This window comes from Furipterus horrens, unplaced genomic scaffold (genome assembly GCF_987537825.1).
Source record: "Furipterus horrens unplaced genomic scaffold, mFurHor1.1.pri manual_scaffold_6, whole genome shotgun sequence".
Classification (NCBI taxonomy): Eukaryota; Metazoa; Chordata; class Mammalia; order Chiroptera; family Furipteridae; genus Furipterus; species Furipterus horrens.
In genome coordinates, this window is record NW_028327176.1 from 187688668 (window position 1) to 187712539 (window position 23872).

The 23872-nt window shown below is 53.3% G+C and overlaps 1 protein-coding gene across 1 annotated transcript in view; it reads left to right on the forward strand.

Moving 5' to 3' along the window:
• Window positions 1–23872, forward strand: part of SYNJ2 (synaptojanin 2) — an 85716-nt gene that overhangs the window by 46536 nt on the left and 15308 nt on the right. Inside the window, exons 6-17 of the mRNA XM_090280030.1 lie at window positions 960–1021; window positions 4878–4974; window positions 7230–7402; window positions 8662–8743; window positions 9372–9521; window positions 9610–9775; window positions 14426–14617; window positions 16359–16440; window positions 17751–17891; window positions 18801–18993; window positions 21252–21410; window positions 23050–23206. Of these exons, the coding sequence (XP_090136156.1) occupies window positions 960–1021; window positions 4878–4974; window positions 7230–7402; window positions 8662–8743; window positions 9372–9521; window positions 9610–9775; window positions 14426–14617; window positions 16359–16440; window positions 17751–17891; window positions 18801–18993; window positions 21252–21410; window positions 23050–23206 (1654 nt within the window). The remainder of the gene's footprint in view (window positions 1–959; window positions 1022–4877; window positions 4975–7229; window positions 7403–8661; window positions 8744–9371; window positions 9522–9609; window positions 9776–14425; window positions 14618–16358; window positions 16441–17750; window positions 17892–18800; window positions 18994–21251; window positions 21411–23049; window positions 23207–23872) is intronic.

Consider the following 23872-nt stretch of genomic DNA (forward strand, 5'->3'; position numbering starts at 1 on the left):
TAGCGATGTTAATTTTGGCCACCTGGGGAAGGTGCTATTCAGTTGCTTCCCTTGGTTAGGATGTTTTCCTTTTCAACCAATAAGCCACCCATGGGAGACAGTCTGAGACCATGCAATAGCCTGCTTCTCACCAAACTCTCCCTAACAGTTACGATCAGCGCGTGGTTTCTGCTGAGCAGTTAGTTACTATAACGGTTGTAAAATGGTGATTTTCCACCACTTTCTCCGCATCTGTTAGTTGGTATTCTGCTATAAGGAAGAGTCCTCACTTGTGCTCCACCTACCTGCCCACCTCCCATGCACCTGCCCACTATCCCTCCAACCGTGCACCTGCCCGCCCACCCGGGAGCCCAGCCAGCCAGCTAGCTCTTATCTGTATAGATTCATGCATGGGTTCCCATTTTATTCTTCAGGTTACAATCCGTTACTGTCCTTAAATAGTTCAATGCTCAGACTGTCCCAGATTTGTTCAGAGAGAGCCCTCCCTGGCTGGCTGCAACACCTTGTTTTGTAAATGTCCAGTGTTTGGTAGCTAGTTCTAAAGAATAAGGCACATTAGTCTGCAGGTAGTTAGTAACTCAAGTTTCAGGGGCAGCCAAGGGCCCGTTGTTGTAGGGGATGCGGGGACAGGGGTCTCTCTCCTGTCGGCTTGGCTGTACCTCTGACCAGGGAAGGGCCTGTGGGTCTGACGCGGGCCTCGAGGTCCGACCCTGGAGTTTCTCTTCTGTCTGTGGAAGAATTGAAGCGGCGAGATCTGTGCTGCAGCTCGGACTGGCTGACTCAGGCTGCAGGACGAGTTCCAGGGCCTGGCCTCTCTGAGCCGGGAGAGGCTCCCCGAAGGCGCTGGGAATGGGCCGCCGGGGGCCTGGCCGGCAGCGAGGGGGGCGAGAGGGAAAGCCACCACTTCCCGGGTTTCACGGAGCAGCAGGAGTCACTGGTGTTCTGGCGCTTCGTTTTAGGTTGGCTCCCATCATCTGAGACTCAACAGAGGCCTGGAAGCCAATGCCCCTGCTTTCGACAGGTAAGGTCATCTGACACCATCCCAAGCCTGTCATCCCGAGGGATCTTCCTCTCATCAGACAGTAGCTCTGGGGATTGGGACAGCAAGAAGGGAAGGGCCCCACACCCTGGATCTAAATGTGCCCTTTACTTTGGTCCTTTATGCAAAAGGGAGTTTCCAAAATGAGACTCCTACCCACTCTCAGGTTTCCCTGAAGGTTCCGTAGTAAATGTGCAGGTAACACTTGGAATTATTTTACCTTATCAGTTCCTTCTGCTATGAAGCTTTATCTATTCACCCTGATTAATAAGGGATCATTTAAATAATAAACAAACCAGCAAAATAGAACCAGAGGCATGGAAACAAGGAACAGACTGGCAGTGACCAGAGGGGAGGGGGGTGGGGGGAGGGGGAGAAGGGAAGAAAGAAGGGGAAGGGTCTAGTCAAGGCACTAGCACAAAAGTAAAAATGACAAACAAAGGGAAAAAGTAAAAATAATTCCTTATTTCTCAGAAAATAACGAAATAAATAATAGGATATTTGTAGCTATTCGTTTTTGTTTTCAAAGTCACCACATTGAGAGCCCTGGCTGCTGTGGCTCAGTGGATTGAGCGTCGGCCTGCGAGCCAAGTGTTCCTGGTTCGATTCCCAGTCAGGGCACATGACTAGGTTGCGCGTCAGGTCCCCAGTTGGGGGCACGAGTGAGAGGCAACCACACAGTGATGTTTCTCTCCCTCTCTTTCTCCTCTCCCCTCTCTCTAAAAAATAAAAATAAATAAATAAATAAATAAAAAAAGGTCACCACATTGAAAGGTATAAAGTGAGAAGGAACAGTACCCTAACTTCCAATTCCCACTGCTAGAGATTTGACTATTTATTTTTTATGTATCATTCTAGAAAAAAATTGGCATATACATACTTTGTTTCAAAACACAAATTGGATCATAGCACACTAAGTACTTCGCAGCTTGCTTAAGAAAAGCCGTTGCTAACCCAAACTATTAGTCATTTGAACTTGAATGGTTAATAGCTTCCCAGAAGACCTGCTTTTTTAATCTAAATACTAAGTGTAAAGATTATCTGAGTGAATATCATAAAATTTCAAAAAGCAATTTTTTAAAATATTTTTTATTCTTTTGAATTTTTTAAATTTATTTTAAATAAAGATATTCATTTATTTTCAGAGAGAGGGATAGGGAGGGCGAGAAGGAGAGAAACATCTATGTGTGAGAGACACATCAGTTGGTTGCCTCTCACATGTCCCCAGCTGGGGACCCGGCCCGTAAGCCTTACCATGTGCCCTGACCGGGACTGGAACCGGTGACCCTTTGCTTCGCAGGCTGGCACTCAAGCCATGGAGCCACTCCAGCCAGGGCGCTCAGAAAGTTGTTTTGAATTTTCATCACTGTAGCGGAAGCTTCGTTTGCACTTTAAACTTGTTTGCAGCCATCCCTGACCATAAACTGGTAACACCAGCCCGGCTGTGACCCGTCAGGAGCGCGGTACAGACAGTGGCTTTTCCTGGAGAGAGAGATATGACCTATTAGGAATTTGCTTGGTCCGAATAATCCCCTGCGTCCCCCTCCCACCGAGAACCCTTCCCGTGGGCAGCTTTAACACCCGCAGAGGACCCGTCCTCAGTGCTGTACCACTTCCCTGGGTTACTTACCGTCGCTCTGGCGACTGTCTGCTGAGTCTGGAGGAAGGGGGCGTTTGGCGCTGTGGCTGCAGTGTCGTACAGTTTTGATGGTAATATTAGCCTCTCACTGGGCGGTGCCCGTGTCGCCTCCATGGGACAGTGAGACCGCTCCATCCGCCCTCCTTCGCTTTGCGTGGGTTTAAGTGTTGGTCCCTCCATTACGCCCTGAGGTGGAGACAGATGCGCCAAATGGAAATCTGACTCCCCGGTGTCCTGAGAACCTCCCCCGTTTCCCAGGGTGCTCCCCATAACAGGAAGAGCTGGGTAGAAAGCGTGAATAAAGACCCTAAGAGCACAGAGCCACTGAGGCCAGGATGAGCCTTACGCTCACTGTCCTCGGGGTGAACCCCAAGACGCTGTCCCTTAGAGCTGGTGAAATGAGTCTTTTAATTTATCAATAATAAGTGTGTCAATTTTAAAGCGAAAAGAGAAGCGCACTCATGTGGCAGCTCTTGCCTTTTAGTCCCCGTCCCCATTCCTCACGGGAGGAGGGGTAGCCTTATGGCACAGATGCTCAGGGCAGGGAGCAATGTGATCGAGGCTGTGTGGGGCTGGTGACATGAATAATGAGTCATGTTGTTTCTCTCCCAGCCCTGGAATTTGGAACCAGTGAGATGCATAGGCAGGCATCCGCCCCCCAGACATCATGCATCAGCCTTCTTTCTGATAAGTTGTAGCTTGGTTACGGCTTGGATGTGTGGCCACAATGGGCTTCCTCACATTTCACCCCCAAATCAAGGGTGCTCACTCAGTGCTGGGCAGCTCTGGCATCCCACCAGATCAGAGCCTGCTGTTCAGTCCATGTGTCAGACCTCAGGCCACGATGCCCCTTCTCTGGGCAGGCAGACCCAAAGGAGCCCAAAAGGGCCAGGCCATGAAGGTTCCATTTCTTCATTTCTTATGGCAGCCTCACACAGGGCTGCCTGTGCACAGTTCCAGGGACAGAGTGCAGCCTGCTGGAGCCCCTGGGTTCCCTGGTCTTACCCTTCCCTGCATCTCCCCCCGCCAGCCTCCAGGGACTGCAGGGAGGATGGGGCTACCCAGTGCATTGCTCTGGGGAAGTCAGTCCAGACAGGCAGGAGTCCTCCCTCTTCAGCCCAGAAACCCACCCTGCCCACTCCAGCATCATACTCTTCTACCCAGTGCTACCCCTCAGAGTTAGTAAGAGAGCGTTTTTTTCTCTTAGGGGGCTAAAAGTGGTACTTTGTGCCTTGGCTGGTATGGCTCAGTTGTTGGGAATATCATCCTGTAACCGAAAGGTTGCTGGTTCAATTCCTGGTCAGGGCACAAACCGAGGCAACCAGCCAATGCTTCTGTCTCACGTTCAATTTTCTCTCTTCCTTCCCCTCTCTCTGAAAGCAATGAAAAAATGGTCCTCCGATGAGAATTTTTTAAGTGTTCTTTTATGATAATTAACTTTTAAAAAATTGTTTATAAAATAAACATATTATTGTAGAAATTTGGAAAATAATGAAATGTTTAAAGAAAAAAATTTTAAATGACATAAAATTCCACCTCTTTTAACATCATGGTGTGTAATCTTCTGGTCATTTTTCTATATTTAGGTATAAAAATGGCCCTATTAGTTTTCTGGGTTTTTTTACATTGCATCTTTTTCCTGTGCTTTTAAAAATACTACATTTAAACATTTCTACCATTATTAAAATTGTAAAGTTATTTTTCAAAAGCTGGTGATAAATAGTATAGTTTCTCCTTAATATTTCAACATATTTATTTTTAAAATGGTCTCTGATCTACAGATAATTTTCCTAAAGTGTGAAATTCTGCTGTGCCTTCTTGTTTGGGTTAAAGATCATAAAAGGCAGCACTTAGATAGTAAACACTGGGCCCTGGGGTGGAAGCTCTCCTACCCGGTTTCCGAGCTTGGTGCACAGACGGTGTACCGCGTGGAACAGCTCAGTTGCGCATACATGCTCATGGCATGTCCATGGCTGTGTGAATGAGCGGCCACTTTCGCTGCTGTGGATGTAATGGGGGTGCTTTACAGAAAGTCCTTCCTCTGATGTGCTGGGTTCCCTTATTTTTGGCCCGAGCCTTTCACGGGGAGGGTCCTGCTGGAACCGAGTGCCCAGCAAGCCTTTCCCACCTCCTCGCCCTCGAAGGCGGGCAGCCTGTGTCCTGGGGGCACGGGGTCACGGCCGCCCTGCTCTGTTGCAGGCATATGGTACTTCTGAAGGAACAGTATGGGAAGCAAGTGGTCGTAAACCTTCTGGGGAGCAGAGGCGGAGAGGAGGTACTCAACAGAGCCTTCAAGGTAAACATACCGGGCGGGGGTGGGAATGCTGTGGAGCGGGGAGAATTGGGGCCCCTGCTGGGGGTGGGGCTGGAGACAATATTGCAGATCTCACCATGTTTGGGGAGGGTTTTCCCTACCAGAGCTCCAGCATTAGGCCATTTGCGCTCCTGGAAGAATTCGCTCAAAGTCAAAACAGATCATCTTCTGTCTCCAGCTGCATTTCCTCCGGAGTCTCCCACTGGGTGGACGTGGACACCCACGCACACACATGCACACGCATGTGCGCACGAATGTTTGGGCTTCGCCCCACGCACCCGGGCCCTGCTCAGAACCCAGGCTCCCCCTCCTTCCACGGTCTGGCTCCGCTGCTGGCCGCACGTCCTGGCAAGCTCACACGAAGCCCCGCAGGGCACTTGGCCTGGAGCGGCCCTTCAGAGCGCCTGCTAGCTTTAAGACACGGGCTCTGACATGGTTCCCTCCTGCTGCCCGGGAGCCTCAGGTCCTCCCGTGCTTGTTTGGGCTGCCCCTGAAAGCGGCTGCCTGTGCCCGTGGGCTCCCAGGGCTTCCCAGCGTGGGGTCAGGGACATGTGGGGAGCACCCGGGACAGGGGAGGAAGCGGTCAAAGCAAAGGCTCCCCCGCTGCCCCTCCCACCACCCCTGCCCTGGTCTCTACTGTTCCCGAACTCCTGTGTGTGTTCAGTCCACTGAGTGGGTGAAGGGGTTCAAGATGGGCCTCCACAGTCCTCTTCCACTCTCCCACGGCCCCCCCTTAATGGAGGAAAGCCCTCTGGTTGGTCCAAGATCAAGGACGCCCCTGATGGAGAGAGTCTGAAGTCAGACACCTCAGGAGCAGTGGTGTTCTCTGCCCCCCTGACCCCTGACCCCTGACCGTGCTGGGTGCTCACTTCACTCTGCTTAGGAAAGCCATGGCCTTGGAGCAGACTCTCCAGTTGCCAACTTCACTTGGCCAGACCTGCTTTTCCTGTTCGGTGTGTTGCTACTAGCAACAAGATTGAGAAATACCTCCCCTCCACCCATCTTGGCAGCAGTGTCAGCAGCTTATTTTAAGGAAGAAGAAGGCAGCAAAAATCAAGAAAAAAAACTGCGACCATCTCTTTTCCCTTACGCCGTGAGCTATGGGGAAAGGATGTCCTCGGCACCTGTCAGCTGATCGAGTGCTTCCTGTGCTGACGGGCTCTTTTGTCACAGACGGGCAGGAGATGACTCGGTCCGGCGGCCCAGGTCAGGGAGGGTGGGCTCCCGGGCAGGCAGGAGGTAAGGGGCTGACATCCTGCCTTCAGGAGACAGGACCAGGTGTCAGGTGGAGCCCCGATGCCCTCTGCCCGTCAGCTCTGTGAGGCTGAGGTCCATGCGCCTGCCTCCAGCCCGAGACCCAGCGGTTATGAAGCCGTAAGGGGATGAGCTGCTTGCTCCAGAACATGAAGCCACTAAGCAACCCACTGTTCCGTTCAGCTGACTTCGTTTTCATAGCAAGACCCTCCCGATGACCTGCCCCGTGCATTCATTTGCATTCTGGCCCATGGTGGTTGGGTGCTTTGACTCATAGGGACCAGACAGCCAGAAGGCCTTCTAGTCCTTCAAAGTCATGAGACACTCTGGACAAGTCTGATTTGAAGCCGTGGGGGTGGGGGGCCTGTGCAGGGCAGAGGAGGCCTGAGCCAGGTCTCCGTTACCTTGGGGCTGGGGAGGGAACTAGGAGTGACCGGTGAGGTTCCTTGTGTGGAGGGGAAGCCTCTGTCGGGAGCACCCAGAGGACACCCTGGGAGACCGGCCACTTTGGAGCACACCCTCCTGGAGCTTGGGCTTGTCTGGATGGGCCTGGTTACCAGGCAACCGAGAGCTGGATTATGCGCTCCTAGCCTGCTGCGGCGCCCTGTGCGTCAGGGGCCCATGGCACTTGGGGGCCTAGAGAAGAGGGAGGCGCCTCCCTCACCAGCACCTCGCAGGGCTCTGCAGGAGGGTGATGTTGGAGCAGGGATGGGGCCCTCCCCAGGGAGCCCCACCCACCCTGGCTGTCTTTTGCTCATGCGGGACCCTCTGTAGGCAAGATGGTCTTGGCGGGTAGGTGGATTTGCTACGTGCTTCCCTTTCAGGGTCAGGACTGGTGAGCCGTCTGGTCCGCCATAAACTGTACAGAGAAACTGTGCACCCCAGGGAGTGGTGCGTTTAACCCTCAGGTTCCAGCTGCAAGAGGCCTGCAGCCATTGTCGCCCTTCCTGGTCCGCTACCACCGTCTCCCTCTTCCCTTTCAGAAGTTGCTCTGGGCTTCTTGTCACGCCGGGGACACGCCTATGATAAACTTCGACTTCCATCAGTTTGCCAAAGGTGGGAAGCTCGAGAAATTGGAGAACCTTTTGAGGCCCCAGTTAAAGCTCCACTGGGACGACTTTGACGTGTTCGCCAGGGGCGAGAATGTAAGTCCACGGTGAGTCTCCGCCATGTCGCTGTCTCCCTGCTGGGCCGGGCTGCGGCCGGGCCGGACCTTCCCTCCCGCTGACCCAGGCTACACTGGCAGTTCCCGGGGCCGCAGGTTCAGGGCTGGTGGGATTTGGGGGCTCCCGCCTCTCCTTCCCCCTCCCACAGTCAGACGTGCTTTTGAATTTCGTGAGCAGATAGTCAAGCATGTCACGTTTACTAATAAGGGGGCCTGAGTCCCCATGCGGTGCCATGGTCAGTATATAACTTGTCCGGACTGTGGGGCAGACCCCTGAGCGGGAAGGGGAACAGCGGGCGTAGTCCTGGTCGCCCGAGAAAACTGGGGTGTGGGTTTCTCTGCTCGGAGCTCAGCAGGAAGAGGGGGCCCAACCAAAGTCTTCGAGGCACAGCACAGCCCAGCCTCCTGATTCCCAGACGGCGAGCTTGCAGTAGTGCCCGCGCACTGAAGCTTATTCGTGACCCCAGAGCCCACCCTCCAGCCTGGTCACAGCCGCGCTCAGAACGCCGAGAACTTGAATCGCGCGCCGTGCTGTGCCCGTCAGGCTCTGCCTCTCTGCTCCGCTCTCCTGCTGTCAACAGGCGTCCGCTCTGCCATCCCAGGGCCGCGTTTTCACGCTTTTGCGCTTTTTGTTGACAATTTCACTGTTTAAAACGGCCCCCAAGGGTAGTGCTAAGTGCTGTCCAGTGTCCGTCAGCACAGGAAGGATGTGACGTGCCGACACACAGACAATGTGTGTTCGAGAAGCTTTGTTCCGCTGAGCGTGCCGTTGGCTGTGAATGCAGTGTTAGTGAATGAACAGTATGTACCGAGTAAGGTGTCGTGAAACAGAAACGCACACAAACAAGGTTCTGTGCCGATAAGCTGATGAAATGTGTGACCAGAGGCTCATGGGAACCCAGCCCGGTGTTTCCCCATGAGCCGCGGTTCGGCGTTGCCTCTTGTGCTCCTGGTTCAGTCCATCAGTGGTTCCCAGCAACTTTCGAGAACGTGACCCCGGGGAGTCGCGGGGACGGCCTGTGTTTAGAATGCCCCAGGTGTGCAGGCGGCTGACTTGTGCCCGGGGTGTGCCTGCCACCCCAGCAGTGCCAGGGTCCAGCAGGACAAAAACGGGGTCCTGATAAGCTACCAGGGAGATGTGAGGGGCATGCATTTTGAGGGGGCAGGGGTGTCTCCTGGCAAACGCGTGCTGCCACCGTTGCTCCTCTGCACGTGACATGTAACCATTCATTTCTTGCTGTTTCCCTAAGATTTCAGAAAGGCACTTTGCGGATGAACTGTCTCGACTGCCTGGACCGAACCAACACAGTGCAGAGCTTCATTGCGCTCGAGGTCTGTGCCCGCCGCTGTCCGTCGGGCCATCTGTGTCACATCCGTGCCTTCAGCAGGGCAGGATGAGGACGTCACTGGGCTCCTTGTCTCTCTGTGGGGAGGTGGGACGAGGGTGTGCCGGGTGTCTGGAGAGGTTTTCCTGGACTGGGGGGCTCGCCTGCCTTGGACCCATCGCAGGCATCACGGACATGGTGGCCCAGGTGCACCTTGGGGACCTGTATTCTGTAAGGATTGTTGGGAACCAACTGCTGGGCAGGAGCGGTGGAGGCTGGCGAGGTGAGGCTGGCCTGGGCCTCAGAGGGAAGCCCCAGGCTGTCTGTATGTCTGGGGATCTCTCCTGGCTCCACGCTGACAGGAGGCAGTGGGATCCCAGCCAGCTGCCCTGGCTTGCTGTCCGGCCCTCTCGTGGTTGGGGACGGGCAGTCAGGAGTAAGGGGGTCAGAGAAGGGCTGGGTGGGATGATGCAGGTAAAGTGGGGGCAGGTGTGGTGAGGGCCCCCTTCTCTGGAGGGGTGCAGGGCGCTCCACCATCTGCCAAGCAAGGACCCCCGGTGGTGATGTGAGGAGGCAGCTGTGGGGAAGCTTCCAGGGGACAAGTCAGTGACGGCTGTCCCTTCCTTCTCACCCAGGTCCTGCACCTGCAGCTCGAGAGCCTGGGGCTGAACTCAAAGCCCATCTCTGACCGCTTCGTGGAGGCCTTCAGAACCATGTGGTCTCTGAACGGGCACAGCCTGAGCAAGATGTTCACGGGCAGCCGGGCCCTGGAGGGGAAGGCCAAGGTCGGGGCCGGCCAAGGGGGCGGGGGGCGGGGGCGAGGGCAGGGGCCAGCGTGGATCCCGCTCACGGCCTGCGTCTGGCTCCCGGCAGGTGGGGAAGCTGAAGGATGGGGCCCGGTCCGTGTCTCGCACCATCCAGTCCAACTTCTTTGACGGGGTGAAGCAGGAGGCCATCAAGCTGCTGCTGGTCGGGGATGTCTACGCCGAGGAGTCTGCAGACAAAGAAAGGATGCTTCTGGACAACACAGCCCTGCTGGGTACGAGGTGCCCTTCCGCCTGTGCGGAGGCGTGCAGCTCCCTGCCACTCAGAGGGGATGTTGGGGGGGGGGTTGCTGGCCCGCCCTTCCCACCTCCCACCATGTAATCCCAGGTGGCGAGTGGCAGGCCTTCCCCTGAGCCTTGGGGCAGACAGAGGGAGTGTCTGTGCTCTGCACTTGCCTGTGACTTTAGCTTGACCAGCTGACCTAAGCAGTTTGCAGCCGTTTTATCATCTTTTATGAGATGGTCAGTCACATGCGGCCACAAGAGGAGGCAGAGCAGAGGCTCTAGGAAAAACAGTTTTTTATATCCACGGGGCCTAGAGAGAGGGAGGGGAAGAGGTAACGGGGAGGGGCCTGGTACACAGGGTGGTCAGGAAGCACAAGGCAGGAGCCTGGGGAATACTTGGGCCGGGCCTTTATCCGGGTTTCCGTGGGAAATGCATGGCAGGGTGAACAGTTTAGGTCTGGCCAGTTTGAATCACTCCAGTGGGCTTTGGGCCGTAGATGTGGGAGCTCATAGACTAGTGCCTTGTCCTGAGAGGATAGATGGTCAGAGGAATGTTGCCCCTGGGGTGCAGGCCAGAGAGAGGAGGCGTGAGCCTGGACTGGTTAGTTTTCATATCACACGCATGCTCTTGGCTTCTTCACAATAGCTGAGATGTGGAAACAACCTAAGTGTCCATCCATAGGTGAATGGATAACAAAGATGTGCTAGATCTACAGTGGAATACTACTCAGCCATGAACAAGATGACATGTTGCCATTTGCAACAATATGGATGAATCTTGAGGGTGTTATGCTAGGTGAAATGAGTCAGATGGAAAAACACAAAATCATATGATTTCTCTCATATGGAATATAAAATAAAGAAATAAATGCACATTACAAAAGCCAAGTCACAGATACAGGTAACAGAATGGTGGGTACCGGAGGGGTGGGGGAGGGGGAGGGGTAAAGGGGGACAATTGTACAGTAACAGATGGAAACTAGACTTTTGGTGGTGAGCACATAGTGGTGTGTACAGATAATGAATTACAGTGTTGTACACCTGAAATGGACATAATGTTATTAGCCAATGTTGCCTTGATTTTTTAAAAATAGTGATTAGGGGCTTCCAGCCAAGATGAAAGCGTAGACATAGACACGCTGTGTCTCTCCCCACAACTAAGAAGGAACACAGCTACCTCGAAACTAGAGACAACCAGAAGTTCCAGAAAATCAAATTGCATGGAAGTCCAACAAACAAAGATATAAAGAAGAAATACTCATCCAGACAGGTAGGAGGGGCGGAGCCAGGGCACAGAGGAATTGGTGTGGTTGGCAGCAGCGGCGGGCCAGCAGAAAATGCAGTCACACATTTTCAAAAGTCAGGAGGGACACCTGGGGAGTGTCCCCAGCTCCTAACCAGACTGAGCAGCTCACGGTCGCAGCACCAGGGAAAATCAAGCCTCATTGCTTCTGACTGTGCAGACCAGTGGGGGTTGGGACGGAGGCAGAAACTGCCGGTCTCTCAGCAGAGTCCGCTTGTTTAAAGGGCCCCGATGGTCCTAGAATATCCGCAGACCCACCCACTCTGGGAACGACGGCCAGGGCAGCAGCTAGAGGGGCACCAGTCCCATACGGAGGTGGGAGAAGTGCCTGGAAAAGGAGCGAGTGCTGAGCAAGTGGCATTGTTCCCCCTCAGACCCCTCTCCCACATACAGTGCCACAACGTGGTGAAACAGGTCGCCCCTTACAATGTAACAGAAGCGACAATTCTACCTAAGACAAAGAGGCAAACAAACACAGGAGCCTGTCAAGATGAGGACCAGAGAAGTATGGCCAAGAAGGGGGAACGGATCAAGGTTCCAGTGGGAGAACTAAGCGACGAGGAGAGAGTCAACCTAACATGAGGAGAAAGGTAACCTAACAGATGCAGAATTCAAAACACTGGTGATAAAGATGCTTACAGGCTTGACAGATATGCTTGAGTATGGCAAACACATAAGAGAAGAAATGAAGGCTATGCTAAGTGAAACGGAGGAAAATCCACACAAAAGCAATGGTGAAGGGAAGGAATCTGGGGTTCAAATCAATGATTTGGAACATAAGGAAGAAAAAAACAGTCAACCAGTGCAGAATGAGGAAGCAAGAATTGAAAAAAATGAGGAAAACTTCCCAAATTTTGCAAAGGAGATGGACATATATGTATGGGAAGCACGGAGGGTCCCAGGTGAGCTGGACCCAGAGGGGACCACACCAGGACACATCATGATTGAGATGCCAAAGGTGAAAGATAAAGAGAGAGTCCTGGGGACAGCAAGAGAGAGGCGGAGAGTTGCCTACAGGGGGTTGCCTATACCACTATCAGCTGACTTCTCAAAAGACACTTTGCAGGTAAGAAGGAACTGGCAAGAACTATTCAATGTGATGAAAAGCAACCTACAACCAAGACTACTCTATCCAGCAAGGCTACCATTTGGAATGGAAGGGCAGATGAAGTGCTTCCCAGACAAGGTGAAGCTAAAGGAATTCATCATCACCAAGCCATTATTATGTGAAATGTCAAAGGGACTTACTTAAGAAAAAGAAGATCAAAACTATGAACACTAAAATGACAACAAACTCACCACTATCAACAACTGAATCTAAAAAATGAAAACAAAATCCAACTAAGCAAACCAGAATAGGAACAGAGTCATAAGTGTGGGGATCCTTTGGAGGGTTATCAGTGGGGAGGGGAGAGGGGGAGAAATGGGGAAATGGTGCAGGGACTAAGAAGCATAATTGGTTGGTACAAAATAGACAGGAGGAAGTTAAGAATAATATAGGAAAGGGTAAAGCCAAAGAACTTATATGCATGACCCATGGACATGAACTAAGGGGGGTGGGATTGCCGGAGGGGAGGGGGGTACTGGGCAGAGGGGCGCAAAGGGAAAAAAATTGGAACTACTGTAACAACATAATCAATAAAATATACTTTAAAAAATAGTAATTAAAAAGAAGTAATTGGCTAGCCCCAGGAGGGGCAGTGTCTCATCAGGCAAAAAGGATTTCTAGGTGGTCAGATATCAAAAGACACATATAAAATAAAAATATGTATGCAGTACCAGCTGCCAGTGTATTTTCCAGGTGCCCATGCTTTCTGGCCTCAGGTGGGGGCCCACTCTCAAATTTCTTAGTTTGGACAATTTTTCCCAGTCAGGAGGTGTCAGCATCCTAGTCTAGAAATGTTGATCTCTGAACGTTTACTCACGCCAGAAACTCTTTCTCGTTCTCACGGGTTCCTGGTCCAATACCAGATGTCTCTTGTTCCAACAAGTCTCCATGAGGGTGGTGTCCTGCCTCCATTTTGGCCCCAAGACACTGTGAAAGTGGAAGAAGCAGGAGCACCTGCCCTCGGGGGCAAGATGGTCATGATTCTGTTAGTAGCCACGGGTTTCTTCTATTTTTTTTTTAAAAAGTGAGATATAATTGACATATTGTATTAGTTTCAGGTGTACGACACAACGATTCACTATCTGTAGACACTGGGCAGTGATCACCGCAGTAAGTCTAGTGAACATCCGTCACCATGCAGAATGGCAAAAACTTTATTCTTGGGATGAAAACTTTGAAGATCACCCTCTTAGCAACTTTCGAGGACACAATACAGTCTTATCAACTGTAATCACCATGCTGCATACCACATCCCAGGGCTTATTTATCTTATATTTTTGGACCCTCGTCACCCATCTACTTCCAGCCCCATCTCTGGCAGCCACCAATCTGTTCCCTGTATCTATGAGTTTGTGGGTAATTTGGATTTGGGAGGGGGGGTAGAGTCCATATATACGTGAGCTCGAGTTTTCTTTGGGAAATTTTTAGGAGCATCTCTTCTCCGAGAGCCTGTAAAATTATAGAAGACGGGGAGACGGAGCATTTCTCCTTAGAGGAATGTTAAACTTTGTTTAGACATATGTTTAAAATGGTTTCACAGCCCTTTGCTATGTCCACTCCTCCGTGGGCGACTCGCATGGGGCTTCGGGCGGCCTGGGTGGCATTTGTGCCTGTCTCCCCGGGGAGAAGGGCAGCCCAGCAATGCTGAAAGGCGTGCCGAGCGGGACCGTGAGTCTTGCTGGGCAGTGAGGATGGTGTGAGTTGCCTTGGCGTTACGTCTGCAGCTTAAAAGATGGAACGTGCTGTGGATCCTAGGGATGGCCGTGGTTCCGAGGAAAGGTTTTTTAAAGCCTTGAGTCTGAGTCAGACCGAAACATCCCTGGCATGCAGGGAGGAAGGTGGGAAATACACGCAGGGGAGTAAGATGTTTCAGGTTTTATTTATTTAGAGCACAGTAAGGGGCACTGTCTCCTCACGTAAGTTCCCTGGGTCATGGGGGAGACACTGCGTGAGGGGAAGATGGCTGTGACCCGATGTCACAGCCTCTGTGGTCCTGGCTGGGGGACAGGGCTCAGAGGGGCTCCCTGGTCCTGTGTTTTGGGGACTCCATGGCAAAAGTGCCTCGTGGGTGTGTCCTGGCCATGTGGGTTGTAGCCTCTTCCTGGGACGGCCGTGTCTGCAGCGTGGGTGCCCATCTCCTGTGGACAGAGACCCCATCCGCGTTCCTGGGAGACGCAGGGGCTGGTGGGATGGGATGCAGACAGACGTCCCTCGTGTTTCTCCCCACAGTGACCCCCAGGGTCCTGAGAGCCATGCTGGAGCGCCAGTCGGAATTCACAAATTTCAAGCAGATCCGTATTGCCATGGGGACCTGGAACGTGAATGGGGGCAAGCAGTTCAGGAGCAACCTCCTCGGGACGGCGGAGCTGGCCGACTGGCTGCTGGACTCGCCCGGGCTTAGCGGGGCCGACGAGACCCAAGGTCAGGCCGTCGCTTCGGGGAAAACAAAACGGGTTCCCTCGGGCCCTTGGTTTGACCTTCCTGATAGCGGTTGGCTTGTGAAAGGTGTTATTTGGCGCTCTCACTCCTTCGGGGTGTAAAAGGCACGTTTCTCTGCCTCTCCAGAGCACACCTGGCACATTCTCTGTCTGACGCCTCCTCTTGTCCAAGTGTTTGGAAGGGTTATCAAAGCGGTGAATCTCTCTTCTCACGTAGACAGAGTTTGCAGTTTGGGATTTTGAGTCTTAGAACCTGCTGTCTAAGGAGGAAGAAGTGGCTTCTAGAATCATGTCACTGAGAGGAGGTGGGCACACAGGTTACGCCACTGCTGGCCAAGGACACCTATCCCTGCCTTGGCCCAAACCAACCTTACAAGTCTATGTTGTACGGCTGCTCCAAGTGGTCACGAATTTGTGTACCTTTTGACAAGGAAAGGATTCCTAATTTGCCAGCCCACCTTTTGTCTTCAGTCTTGCTACGTAATATTTAATGGTCTGAGAACTCAGGACTTGAAGAATAAATACTCAGCTGTCAGCCTTTACCCAGTCGTCTTGTTTCCTCCAGCTTCCTTGGACTCTGGAAGAAACTGGAGATCCCTTTTTCTGAGCCACTTGTCAACAGGGTCCCGTCCCCATGGTGGCAGTCACAGTTGCTCCCCTCTTGCTGCCCTGAGGGGCAGGGTAGCTCAAGTCTGCAGTTTGGGGCCCCTGGGATTCGGTGGTGGCCGTCCTGAATGCCCACCAGGCAGGCCCTGTGAGCACTGAGAACACCAGCCAGAGCCCTGCCTGCCCTTCTGCTGAAATGGCCCGTTTCCGTTTGCCTGCGGGAACAGGGTGGGTGCGGGCCGCACACTGGCTCCTGCTTTGCAGGGGGTTTTCATGGGATGGAGGGCTCGGCAGGGCTCCCATTAAAACTCCCCACGTTCAGGGTTGAGAAGCTGTGGTGACGGTTGCCAGGCCCATCAGAGGAACAGTGGTTTTTCTTTAAAAAAAGAAGGGAAACAGCCAGTTAAGCTCGAGGTTCCAGGTTGTGTTGTGTGGCTGGCAGGAGAGGAAGTGGATAGCCTGGTGTTTGGGATGAATGAGCCAGGGTGGCGGGGGTGGGGTGGGGCATCCCCACCACAGCGCGTGGAATCGCGTGCTCCTGCTGGCTCGGCCGCTGAGCGTCAGAGGGACGCGGCTGCAGATGTGGCCAGCGGCTGCGGGCGCCGTGTAGAAAGCTGAGCTTGCCTGTTAAAGGGGACCCCAGGAACGCAGGATTGCGCCCCGCCACCCGCTGCGTTTCCTGTAAACCAGGAGTGTCTTCGGCAGGTTTCAGCAGAGCAGGCTCCAGCCCACAGCTGGGCTCGGCTTCCCCTTCTCTGCCCACCAGGATGGCAGCTCCCGGGACAGGGCTACTTGTCATCCTCACCCGAGGAAGGCTGGGCCCATCCTGCAAAGTGCCTGAGGGACACCAGCAAGCATGAGACAGTGCCTGCCCCGGTGACGCACCTGGCAGGGCGGGGACTTCCCACGTGGCCTTTGATTGATGCTTCGTGACCACCTATGAGGTGCAGTCACTGCGCCAGAATGTAGACAGGGCAAGGAGCCAGAGGGCAGGGGGCCCCGTGTGGAGCCCCGCCCCGTGGCCTGGATGAGGGCCCCTGGCAGCGTGCATGGACTCAGCGAGCACAGACCTTGGGGGGTCTGACTTCCTTTATCTCCTGCTTTGCTTGTCCCCCCAGATGACAGCAGCCCAGCTGACATTTTTGCTGTGGGGTTCGAAGAGATGGTGGAACTGAGCGCTGGGAATATCGTCAATGCCAGGTAAGCGGCCACGTGCCCGGAGTGCAGGAGGGCGGCGTGAGAGCCGCCGAGAGTTTGCCGAGCCAGGTGCAGGGCCCGGGCCTCTGCGCCTGATGTGCGGGCCGGCGCCCCTCGCCGTGGACAGGCCGCTCACTCCCCACCCCGCTTCTTGTTCTCTGCTGAGGGGATGGAAGCAGGGCGGGCGTGGAGCGTGCGCTCCGAGGGGCGGCCTGGGCCCGGGGTGCAGGCTGCGTCCTGCTGGGAGCCGGCCAGTGGCCTGGAGGCCAACGGGAGGCGGCTGAGTCACGTGCCCTGGGAGTGAGGAAGCAGGAGTGTGGGAGGAGGTCCCTCGTTCTCCCCAGCACTAGATTCACGCTGGGTACACAGTCAGCCAGGCCTCTTCTTGCCTAACCTCGTGCGGCTTTACTTCAGGGACTTTCTCTTGTTTAAAAATAAATTTTATTGATTATGTTGTTACAGTGGTCCCAGTTTTTTCCCCTTTGCTCCCCTCTGCCCAGTACCCCCATTTCCTCCAGCAATCCCACCCCCCTTAGTTCATGTCCATGGGTCATGCATATAAGTTCTTTGGCTTCACCCTTTCCTATGTTATTCTTAACTTCCCCCTGTCTATTTTGTACCAACCAATTATGCTTCTTAGTTCCTGCACCATTTCCCCATTTCTCCCCCTTCCCCCTCCCAGCTGATAACCCTCCAAATGATCCCCATACCTATGATTCTGTTCCTATTCTGGTTTGCTTAGGTGGATTTTGTTTTCATTTTTTATATTCAGTTGTTGATAGTGGTGAGTTTGTTGTCATTTTAGTGTTCATAGTTTTGATCTTCTTTTTCCTAAGTAAGCCCCTATGACATTTCATATAATAATGGCTTGGTGATGATGAACTCCTTTAGCTTTACCTTGTCTGGGAAGCACTTCATCTGCCCTTCCATTCCGAATGATAGCCTTGCTGAATAGTGTAGTCTTGGTTGTAGGTCCTTGATTTTCATCACCTTGAATACTGCTTGCCCGTCCCTTCCTGCCTGCAAAGTGTCTTTTGAGAAATCAGCTGAGAGTCTATGGGAACTCCTTTCTGAACAAATAATAAAACATGATTCTGTGGAGCTCTTAGGAGCAAGGGGTCCGTCCTCTGCTGGGTTTCAGGGGCCGGGCTGGGGTCTGTGTTGTGATGTGTAGACACAACCAGAAGTAATTCACAGCCCAGGGCAGAAAGGAGGCCTGGCCCTGTAAGGCAGACACAGAAAGGGAACGAGCTTTGTGGGTGGCAGAGCTGCCAGCCGACTCTAGCCGACATCACCATGGTTTCCTTTTCCAGCACCACGAACAGGAAGGTGTGGGGCGAGCAGCTTCAGAAAGCCATCTCACGCTCTCATAGGTACATTCTCTTGACTTCGGCGCAGCTGGTGGGCGTCTGCCTTTACATCTTCGTCCGTCCGTACCACGTCCCGTTCATCAGGTGAGAGCCTTGCCGTCCAAACTTCTGGGGAAACAGGGGTTGCTGGTCCCGGTGTTTTGGTCTAACTTCCTTCTCCTCCGGCAACAGGAATCAGGACCCGCCACTCATTCTTCTAGATAAATGGAAGAAAACCCGAAGGAGAAACTAGGCTGAATAGAATACTGTCTAGCAATTAGCAGACACAATGGGAGCCTTCTAGCGTAGGAAGCTGAACTCTTAGGAGGGTTACTGTCCATGGTCATCATCACCCACGCTCAGCTTTGCGCACGGAAAGGGATGCCTTGTGGAAATTTAAAGTGGGAACCCTCTGACCGAGAGCTGAGTTACCCATCAAGAAATGCCAGTTCTTTAGCCCCTTGCGCTTCCGTCTGCGATCTGGGCCCCTGCGTCCTCGCTCGCGGGCGTTAGAAGCTGGAGTTTTAAGGAGTCTGCGTTGAAAGCACCTACCCAGCTGAGCATAAATAACTGGATGCCTCCCGTCCTTAAATGGTCTCCTGCGCCTCCAGGGAAGCTGGGCGGGGCGGGGGGCTGTGGGGTCCATGGTGTGTCTGTTGGCAGAGAGAACCCGGAACAGAGGCAAGGGTTAGGGGGGGCGGGTCGGCTTCAGGGCCTCTTTGTGGGGTGCTCTTGTGAGTGCAGAGCCCTGCAGAGGCACGGCCGTGGGGGAGACACTCCCAACCCGGGGGCAGCGGCCGACAATGAGGGGAGGCGGTCAGGACTGACCGGGGCGTCAACTGTGGTGACACTGGTCGCCGTGTGGCTTGGTGGCTGAGGACCTGATTGAACGGCTCTGAGCCGGTGGTTTTGGGATTCCGAGCTGCAGCCCGGCTCTTCTCTGGAGCAGGACAGGTGGGTGCGTTTCCCGGAAGCCACTAAGAAGCGACCGCATGTGCTCGTGGTCTGTTTCAGGGACGTGGCGATCGACACGGTGAAGACGGGCATGGGCGGCAAGGCCGGGAACAAAGGCGCCGTGGGCATCCGCTTCCAGTTCCACAGCACCAGCTTCTGCTTCGTGTGCAGCCACCTGACGGCCGGGCAGTCCCAGGTGAAGGAGCGGAACGAGGACTACAGGGAAATCACCCAGAAGCTGAGCTTCCCCACGGTGAGGAGCGTGCGGGGCAGGGCGCGGCCGGCGTGATGGCAGGGCCGGGTCGAGGCGCAGGCTTGGCCTTGACGCTCCGTCCAGCCCCACACGTGGGTCTCGGAGCCGACCACCTGGGTAGGCACTGGGCGTGCCACCGGACCAGGGACTCCGTGCTGGGGCAGGTGCCTGGGCTGCTACGGCAGAGGCCAGCCAGGGCGTCCAGCGTGGAGGGTTCAGGCCCCCTCTCCCGTGTCCTTACGTGCCCTGCGTTTCCGTGTGCGTTTTCCAATTTTCCAATTCAAGTGTATGAAATGGGGAAGGAAAAAGACATGTCCGTTTTTTGTCCAAGCTGACGCGGAACATTTGAATACTGCCCGCACGAGACTCGGTTTTCTTGAGACTCACAGTCCTGGCACACAGCCTGTTGTGCCTCCCATAAGAGGGCCCGTTTTCGAAACCAGTGAATTTTTGACTCCGGAGCGCTGGATTGCCCATCTGGTCACACAGTCGCCAATAACGTGTGTCGTGCTGCCCTCTAGTGGTCACATAGAGGCCTTCATTCTGAAGCCACCAATTCCTTTCCAAATTCAGATTTGAATGTTCTCTGTTGTGTGCAAACCTGGTGGCCGGCACGCCTTCAGCCTGGTGCAAGCCACCTGCTTCCCAGCCGTGAGGATTGATGAGGCCCTGGAGCCCTTCCACGGGAGGCCAGATCCCCTAAAACAGACGGCTCACTTAGTAGGCGGCGTGGGCCCTCCAGGCGAACATTCCTTCCTTTTCACTAACAAGTGCTGGAATCCTTGCTGTAGTTTTCATTTCTTGGATAAAAGACGACACAGCTGAGGTGGGAAATGGGCAATTTGTTGTTTTTCCCCGATGATGTAGGACATGGGGCATATTTTCTTTGTGTGTCTGTCATTTTTAAAAAGCCCAACCTTTTCACTAAGACGTGCTCTTTTAAAGTACAGGTTTCCCTCACTTATCACGGGTATTACGTTCTAGACGCCCCCACGAAGTAGGAACCTTATATTTATTCTACACTCTTAAATCTACATAACTTTAATAACATACGTATACAATACCGCAAAATCCTGAGATATAGCAAAAAACCCGTGATAAATAATTAAATATAATATTTTTTTAAATCCCACGATACAGTGAGGCCGCGATAAGTGGGCAGCAATATAGAGAGGGACTACTGTACGTCCTGTTTGAAGGACACATTCAAATAATTCAAAGATATCATATAAGCTCCTTTTTCGACAACAGGAATATTGAACATTCCTATAAGTTAATACTCTACACCTGCACTGTCCAGTATAGCAGGCACAGCCACACACAGCTATTTAAATTTGAATCAATTAAAATGAAATTAACAAAACTCCCTCGGGTGCCCCGGCCCCATTTCAGGGGCTCCGTGGCTGCAGTGGCACGGCGGGACGGGGACATGCCCGTTGCTGCAGGAAGGCCCACTGGACGGCCCTGCTCTGGCGCTCATTTTATCTGGTTGCGGTCATTTTCGTCTTCTGTCCAGATTACTGCTGTGGGTCGGGGGGAGTGGGATTGCCACATAGTGCAGTAGAACGGAAACAGATTTTGGAGCCACGTTCAGGTCTTGTCTTTATCACATGTTAGTGGTGCAGCCTTCAGCAAGTTTTCCTGAACTTTTTTTTTTTTTTTAATCTAAAAAGAGCCAGTAGGGGTGCTTCTCAGGGCTGCTGCCAGGGCTGTGTACCCCCAGAACATAGCCCCAGCTGGTGGGGAGCAGCCACTATTGTTGGGATTCATGGGGGGTAGGGGGTTGGCGAGGACTGGGCTTCCAGGTCAGAGGGACTGGGCGAGATGGGGCGGAGGAGGTGTCACCAGATGAAAATGTATGAAATCCGTGAAGTTGTATGAAGTTGCACGTCCTGAGCTATTTTAGTCATTTCCTTCAAGCTCATCCTCGTAACACAAAATGTTTGGCCAGTTTGTCTCGGGATGTAAAAGCAGGAGCACAGCCTGACGACCAAGAGCAGCCATGCCATCCTGGTTAGAGCCGGAGCTCTTTCCAAGCCAGCACAGAACACTGCGGTTTAAAATACAAAGTCAGCCATGTAAAAGTTTCGTGGTAGGGCTACGGGATAAGTGGAACGTGGGATGTTCTAGCAGAAGACTTTTTTTAAGTAACATTTGAAGAAGGTGCGTCTTCTTATCCCCCGCACAGGGAGGTTTTCTTGCCTCCCACCTCTCCTGCCAGACAGGCCCGAATGACTGCCGTCTCCTTTCCGACGCAGGGAAGGAACATTTTCTCGCACGACTACGTGTTCTGGTGCGGCGATTTCAACTACCGCATCGATCTCACTTACGAAGAAGTCTTCTATTTTGTTAAACGCCAAGACTGGAAGAAACTTATGGAATTTGATCAGCTACAGCTGCAGAAATCCAGCGGCAAAGTAAGTTGTGCTCTTACAGTGGTCTCAGCAGCTGCTCCGATGGGGAGTCACATCTCCTCAGTGTCCAGGCTCACGTCTGGCAAGTTACGTTCCGTGAGTGGGTCGGACAGGGACTGGGACGTTGTGGGAAATGGGTGTGGTCTTTGAAGTTAGAAAAATCCGAGGGTCTGTTCACGCTCACTTCCTGTTCCTCTGCCAACGGGCTGTTCGAGCCTGTGTGTCCTCTCATGGTGGAGGGCCCGTCGCTCTACGAACGCACACTGGCAGGTCCAGCAGCCAGCCTGGGAGCCAGTGACCGCGGGAGGCACTCAGCCGCCACCACAGCCTGTGCCCTGTGGGTGGGCGTGACCCTTACTCTGTCAGACCAGAAGGGAGCTGCGCTCAGTCGAGTCACAACGGCTCGGAATGGCCCCACATCTGAGCAGCTCGCTGCCTGAGGATGAACTTTTATCCAGAGTTCATCTCACCCACTCTCACATGTAAGCCTCACAGGGACAGCTGTGTTGCAGACGTATGAACCACCGAGGGACACTTCAGACCCTGTTCACGATACTTGATTTGAATGATATCTCTATTTCTCCTTGGTAAACGCACTAACACATTAGACCAATAACCTCACACATCAAGTTGTATGGTTAACTTCCAAGACCGTCCTACAGATTGGTTATTATTAATATACCCGTTTTATAGACAAGGAAACTGAGGCTCTTCCAAAGTCACATGGGTCAGTAACAGAGCCACAGTGCAGTCCAAGACTCAAACTGCACAGGGCACATCATCCCCTTCCGTGGCCCGTGTGCAGTTTCTAGTGACTCCTCAGGCCACGATAACAGGAAAGAATCGAGTGTAGAGTCTGTCCCCACTTTTGCAAGGTCACACCAGCCAGCCTCCAGCTAATACCATTTGCTTCTGTCGGTGCCTGTCAGCTTCCCAGCAGGAGGGGCTGCAATGAGGAAGCCACGTACCTGCAGAGGAGGCTGCTGGTCAAGTGCAGGGAAGCAGATGCAGGTGTGCCTCCGGGTGTTCTGTGCCCACCCCCATTGACCCCGACAGTGACGTAGATTGCTGAGGGCAGCCCAGTGGGGCTGGAACCACACTCTACCTTCCTAGGACAGGGTTTTCTTCCTCCCACCAATATTCTCCACACCCTCCCACTCATGCCCTGAGCAAGCGTCTGCTCCTGGGTCATCCCCAGAACCAAGGCTGGATCTAGAGCTAAACGAAGGCAGAGCAGAGTTCGCATCCAGTTCCGGGCTTCCGTTTACATAATTCATTTAGTTAACAAATATTAAGACCTTGCTGGGCAGAGGCCAGGCGTGGCTAGGCCTGGAAGGACATCCTTGCCTTGGGCCTTCCACTGTCTGCGGACGACAAGCACAGAGTGGGAGGTTGGGTGTGGGGTGCAGGGGGTAGGGGGAGACCCAGGGGTGGTGAGTCAGGCAGCAGAACTAACAGCCATCCCTTTTTTGCTGATTAAAAGGCACACACATGTCCAGTTTCAGACATATTTGTGAATAATACAGGCTCTCTGACTTTCAGGAATGTAGCACTCTGCCACGGGTCCTCTTTGTTTTTTGTGTATAACATACTGAAGCTAAGAGAACTGCAGTGGTCTTGTGACCTCTTTTTCTCCCACTAGATTTTCCAAGACTTTCACGAAGGCAGCATTAACTTTGGACCCACCTACAAGTATGATGTCGGCTCCGCTGCCTATGATACTAGCGACAAATGCCGCACCCCTGCCTGGACGGACCGGGTCCTGTGGTGGAGGAAGAGGCATCCCTTTGACAGGACAGGTGCGTTAGCCGTGTGCGCTTCCGGAGCTGGTGGGGAGCAGAGCTCAGTCCCCGGGAGGGAAAGTCACGTGGATTCAGCCCAGGGCTCTCTGTCGTATAAATGACATTTTCCTGATAGCCCGAAGCTCCACAGGAGTCATCCCAGATGCTAGTCCCTAAGTCTCGGAAGTCGTGCTGTGGGGGAGCTCCCCCCACCCCCCGTTCTCTTGGTAGAGACTGATCTGCAAGTGGACCTGGGGGTGACCACATCCCTGCACCCCACCTGCGCCCCACACCACCCCCTCCGCCTTTGGCTGTGGACGGGGAGCAGGAGAGAAGCCACGCCATCCCCCTCCTCACCCTCGCACGCCCGTCATCCATGCCCTTCTGTGCAGCCAAACTCTTAATGCTCAAGCCCCTGTTCCAGATTGAACATGGGAAGCATAAGAGCTTGTGATCAATTAGTTTCAAGTATCTCTTGACCAGTGATTGATGCCCAGGTAGGAAGGGCAGTTGGTTTAAAAATTAGACCACCTGTAAACTGGCACATAAACAGCTGAACTTCTCTGAGATTTCACAGCCAGGGACTGACATCTGCAGATTGAAAAGATACACTTTGTTCCGTGTGTGGACATCGGCATGGCCCCAGGGCACTGAGGTCTTTGTGTTCTCGGCCTCAGCCTCTGC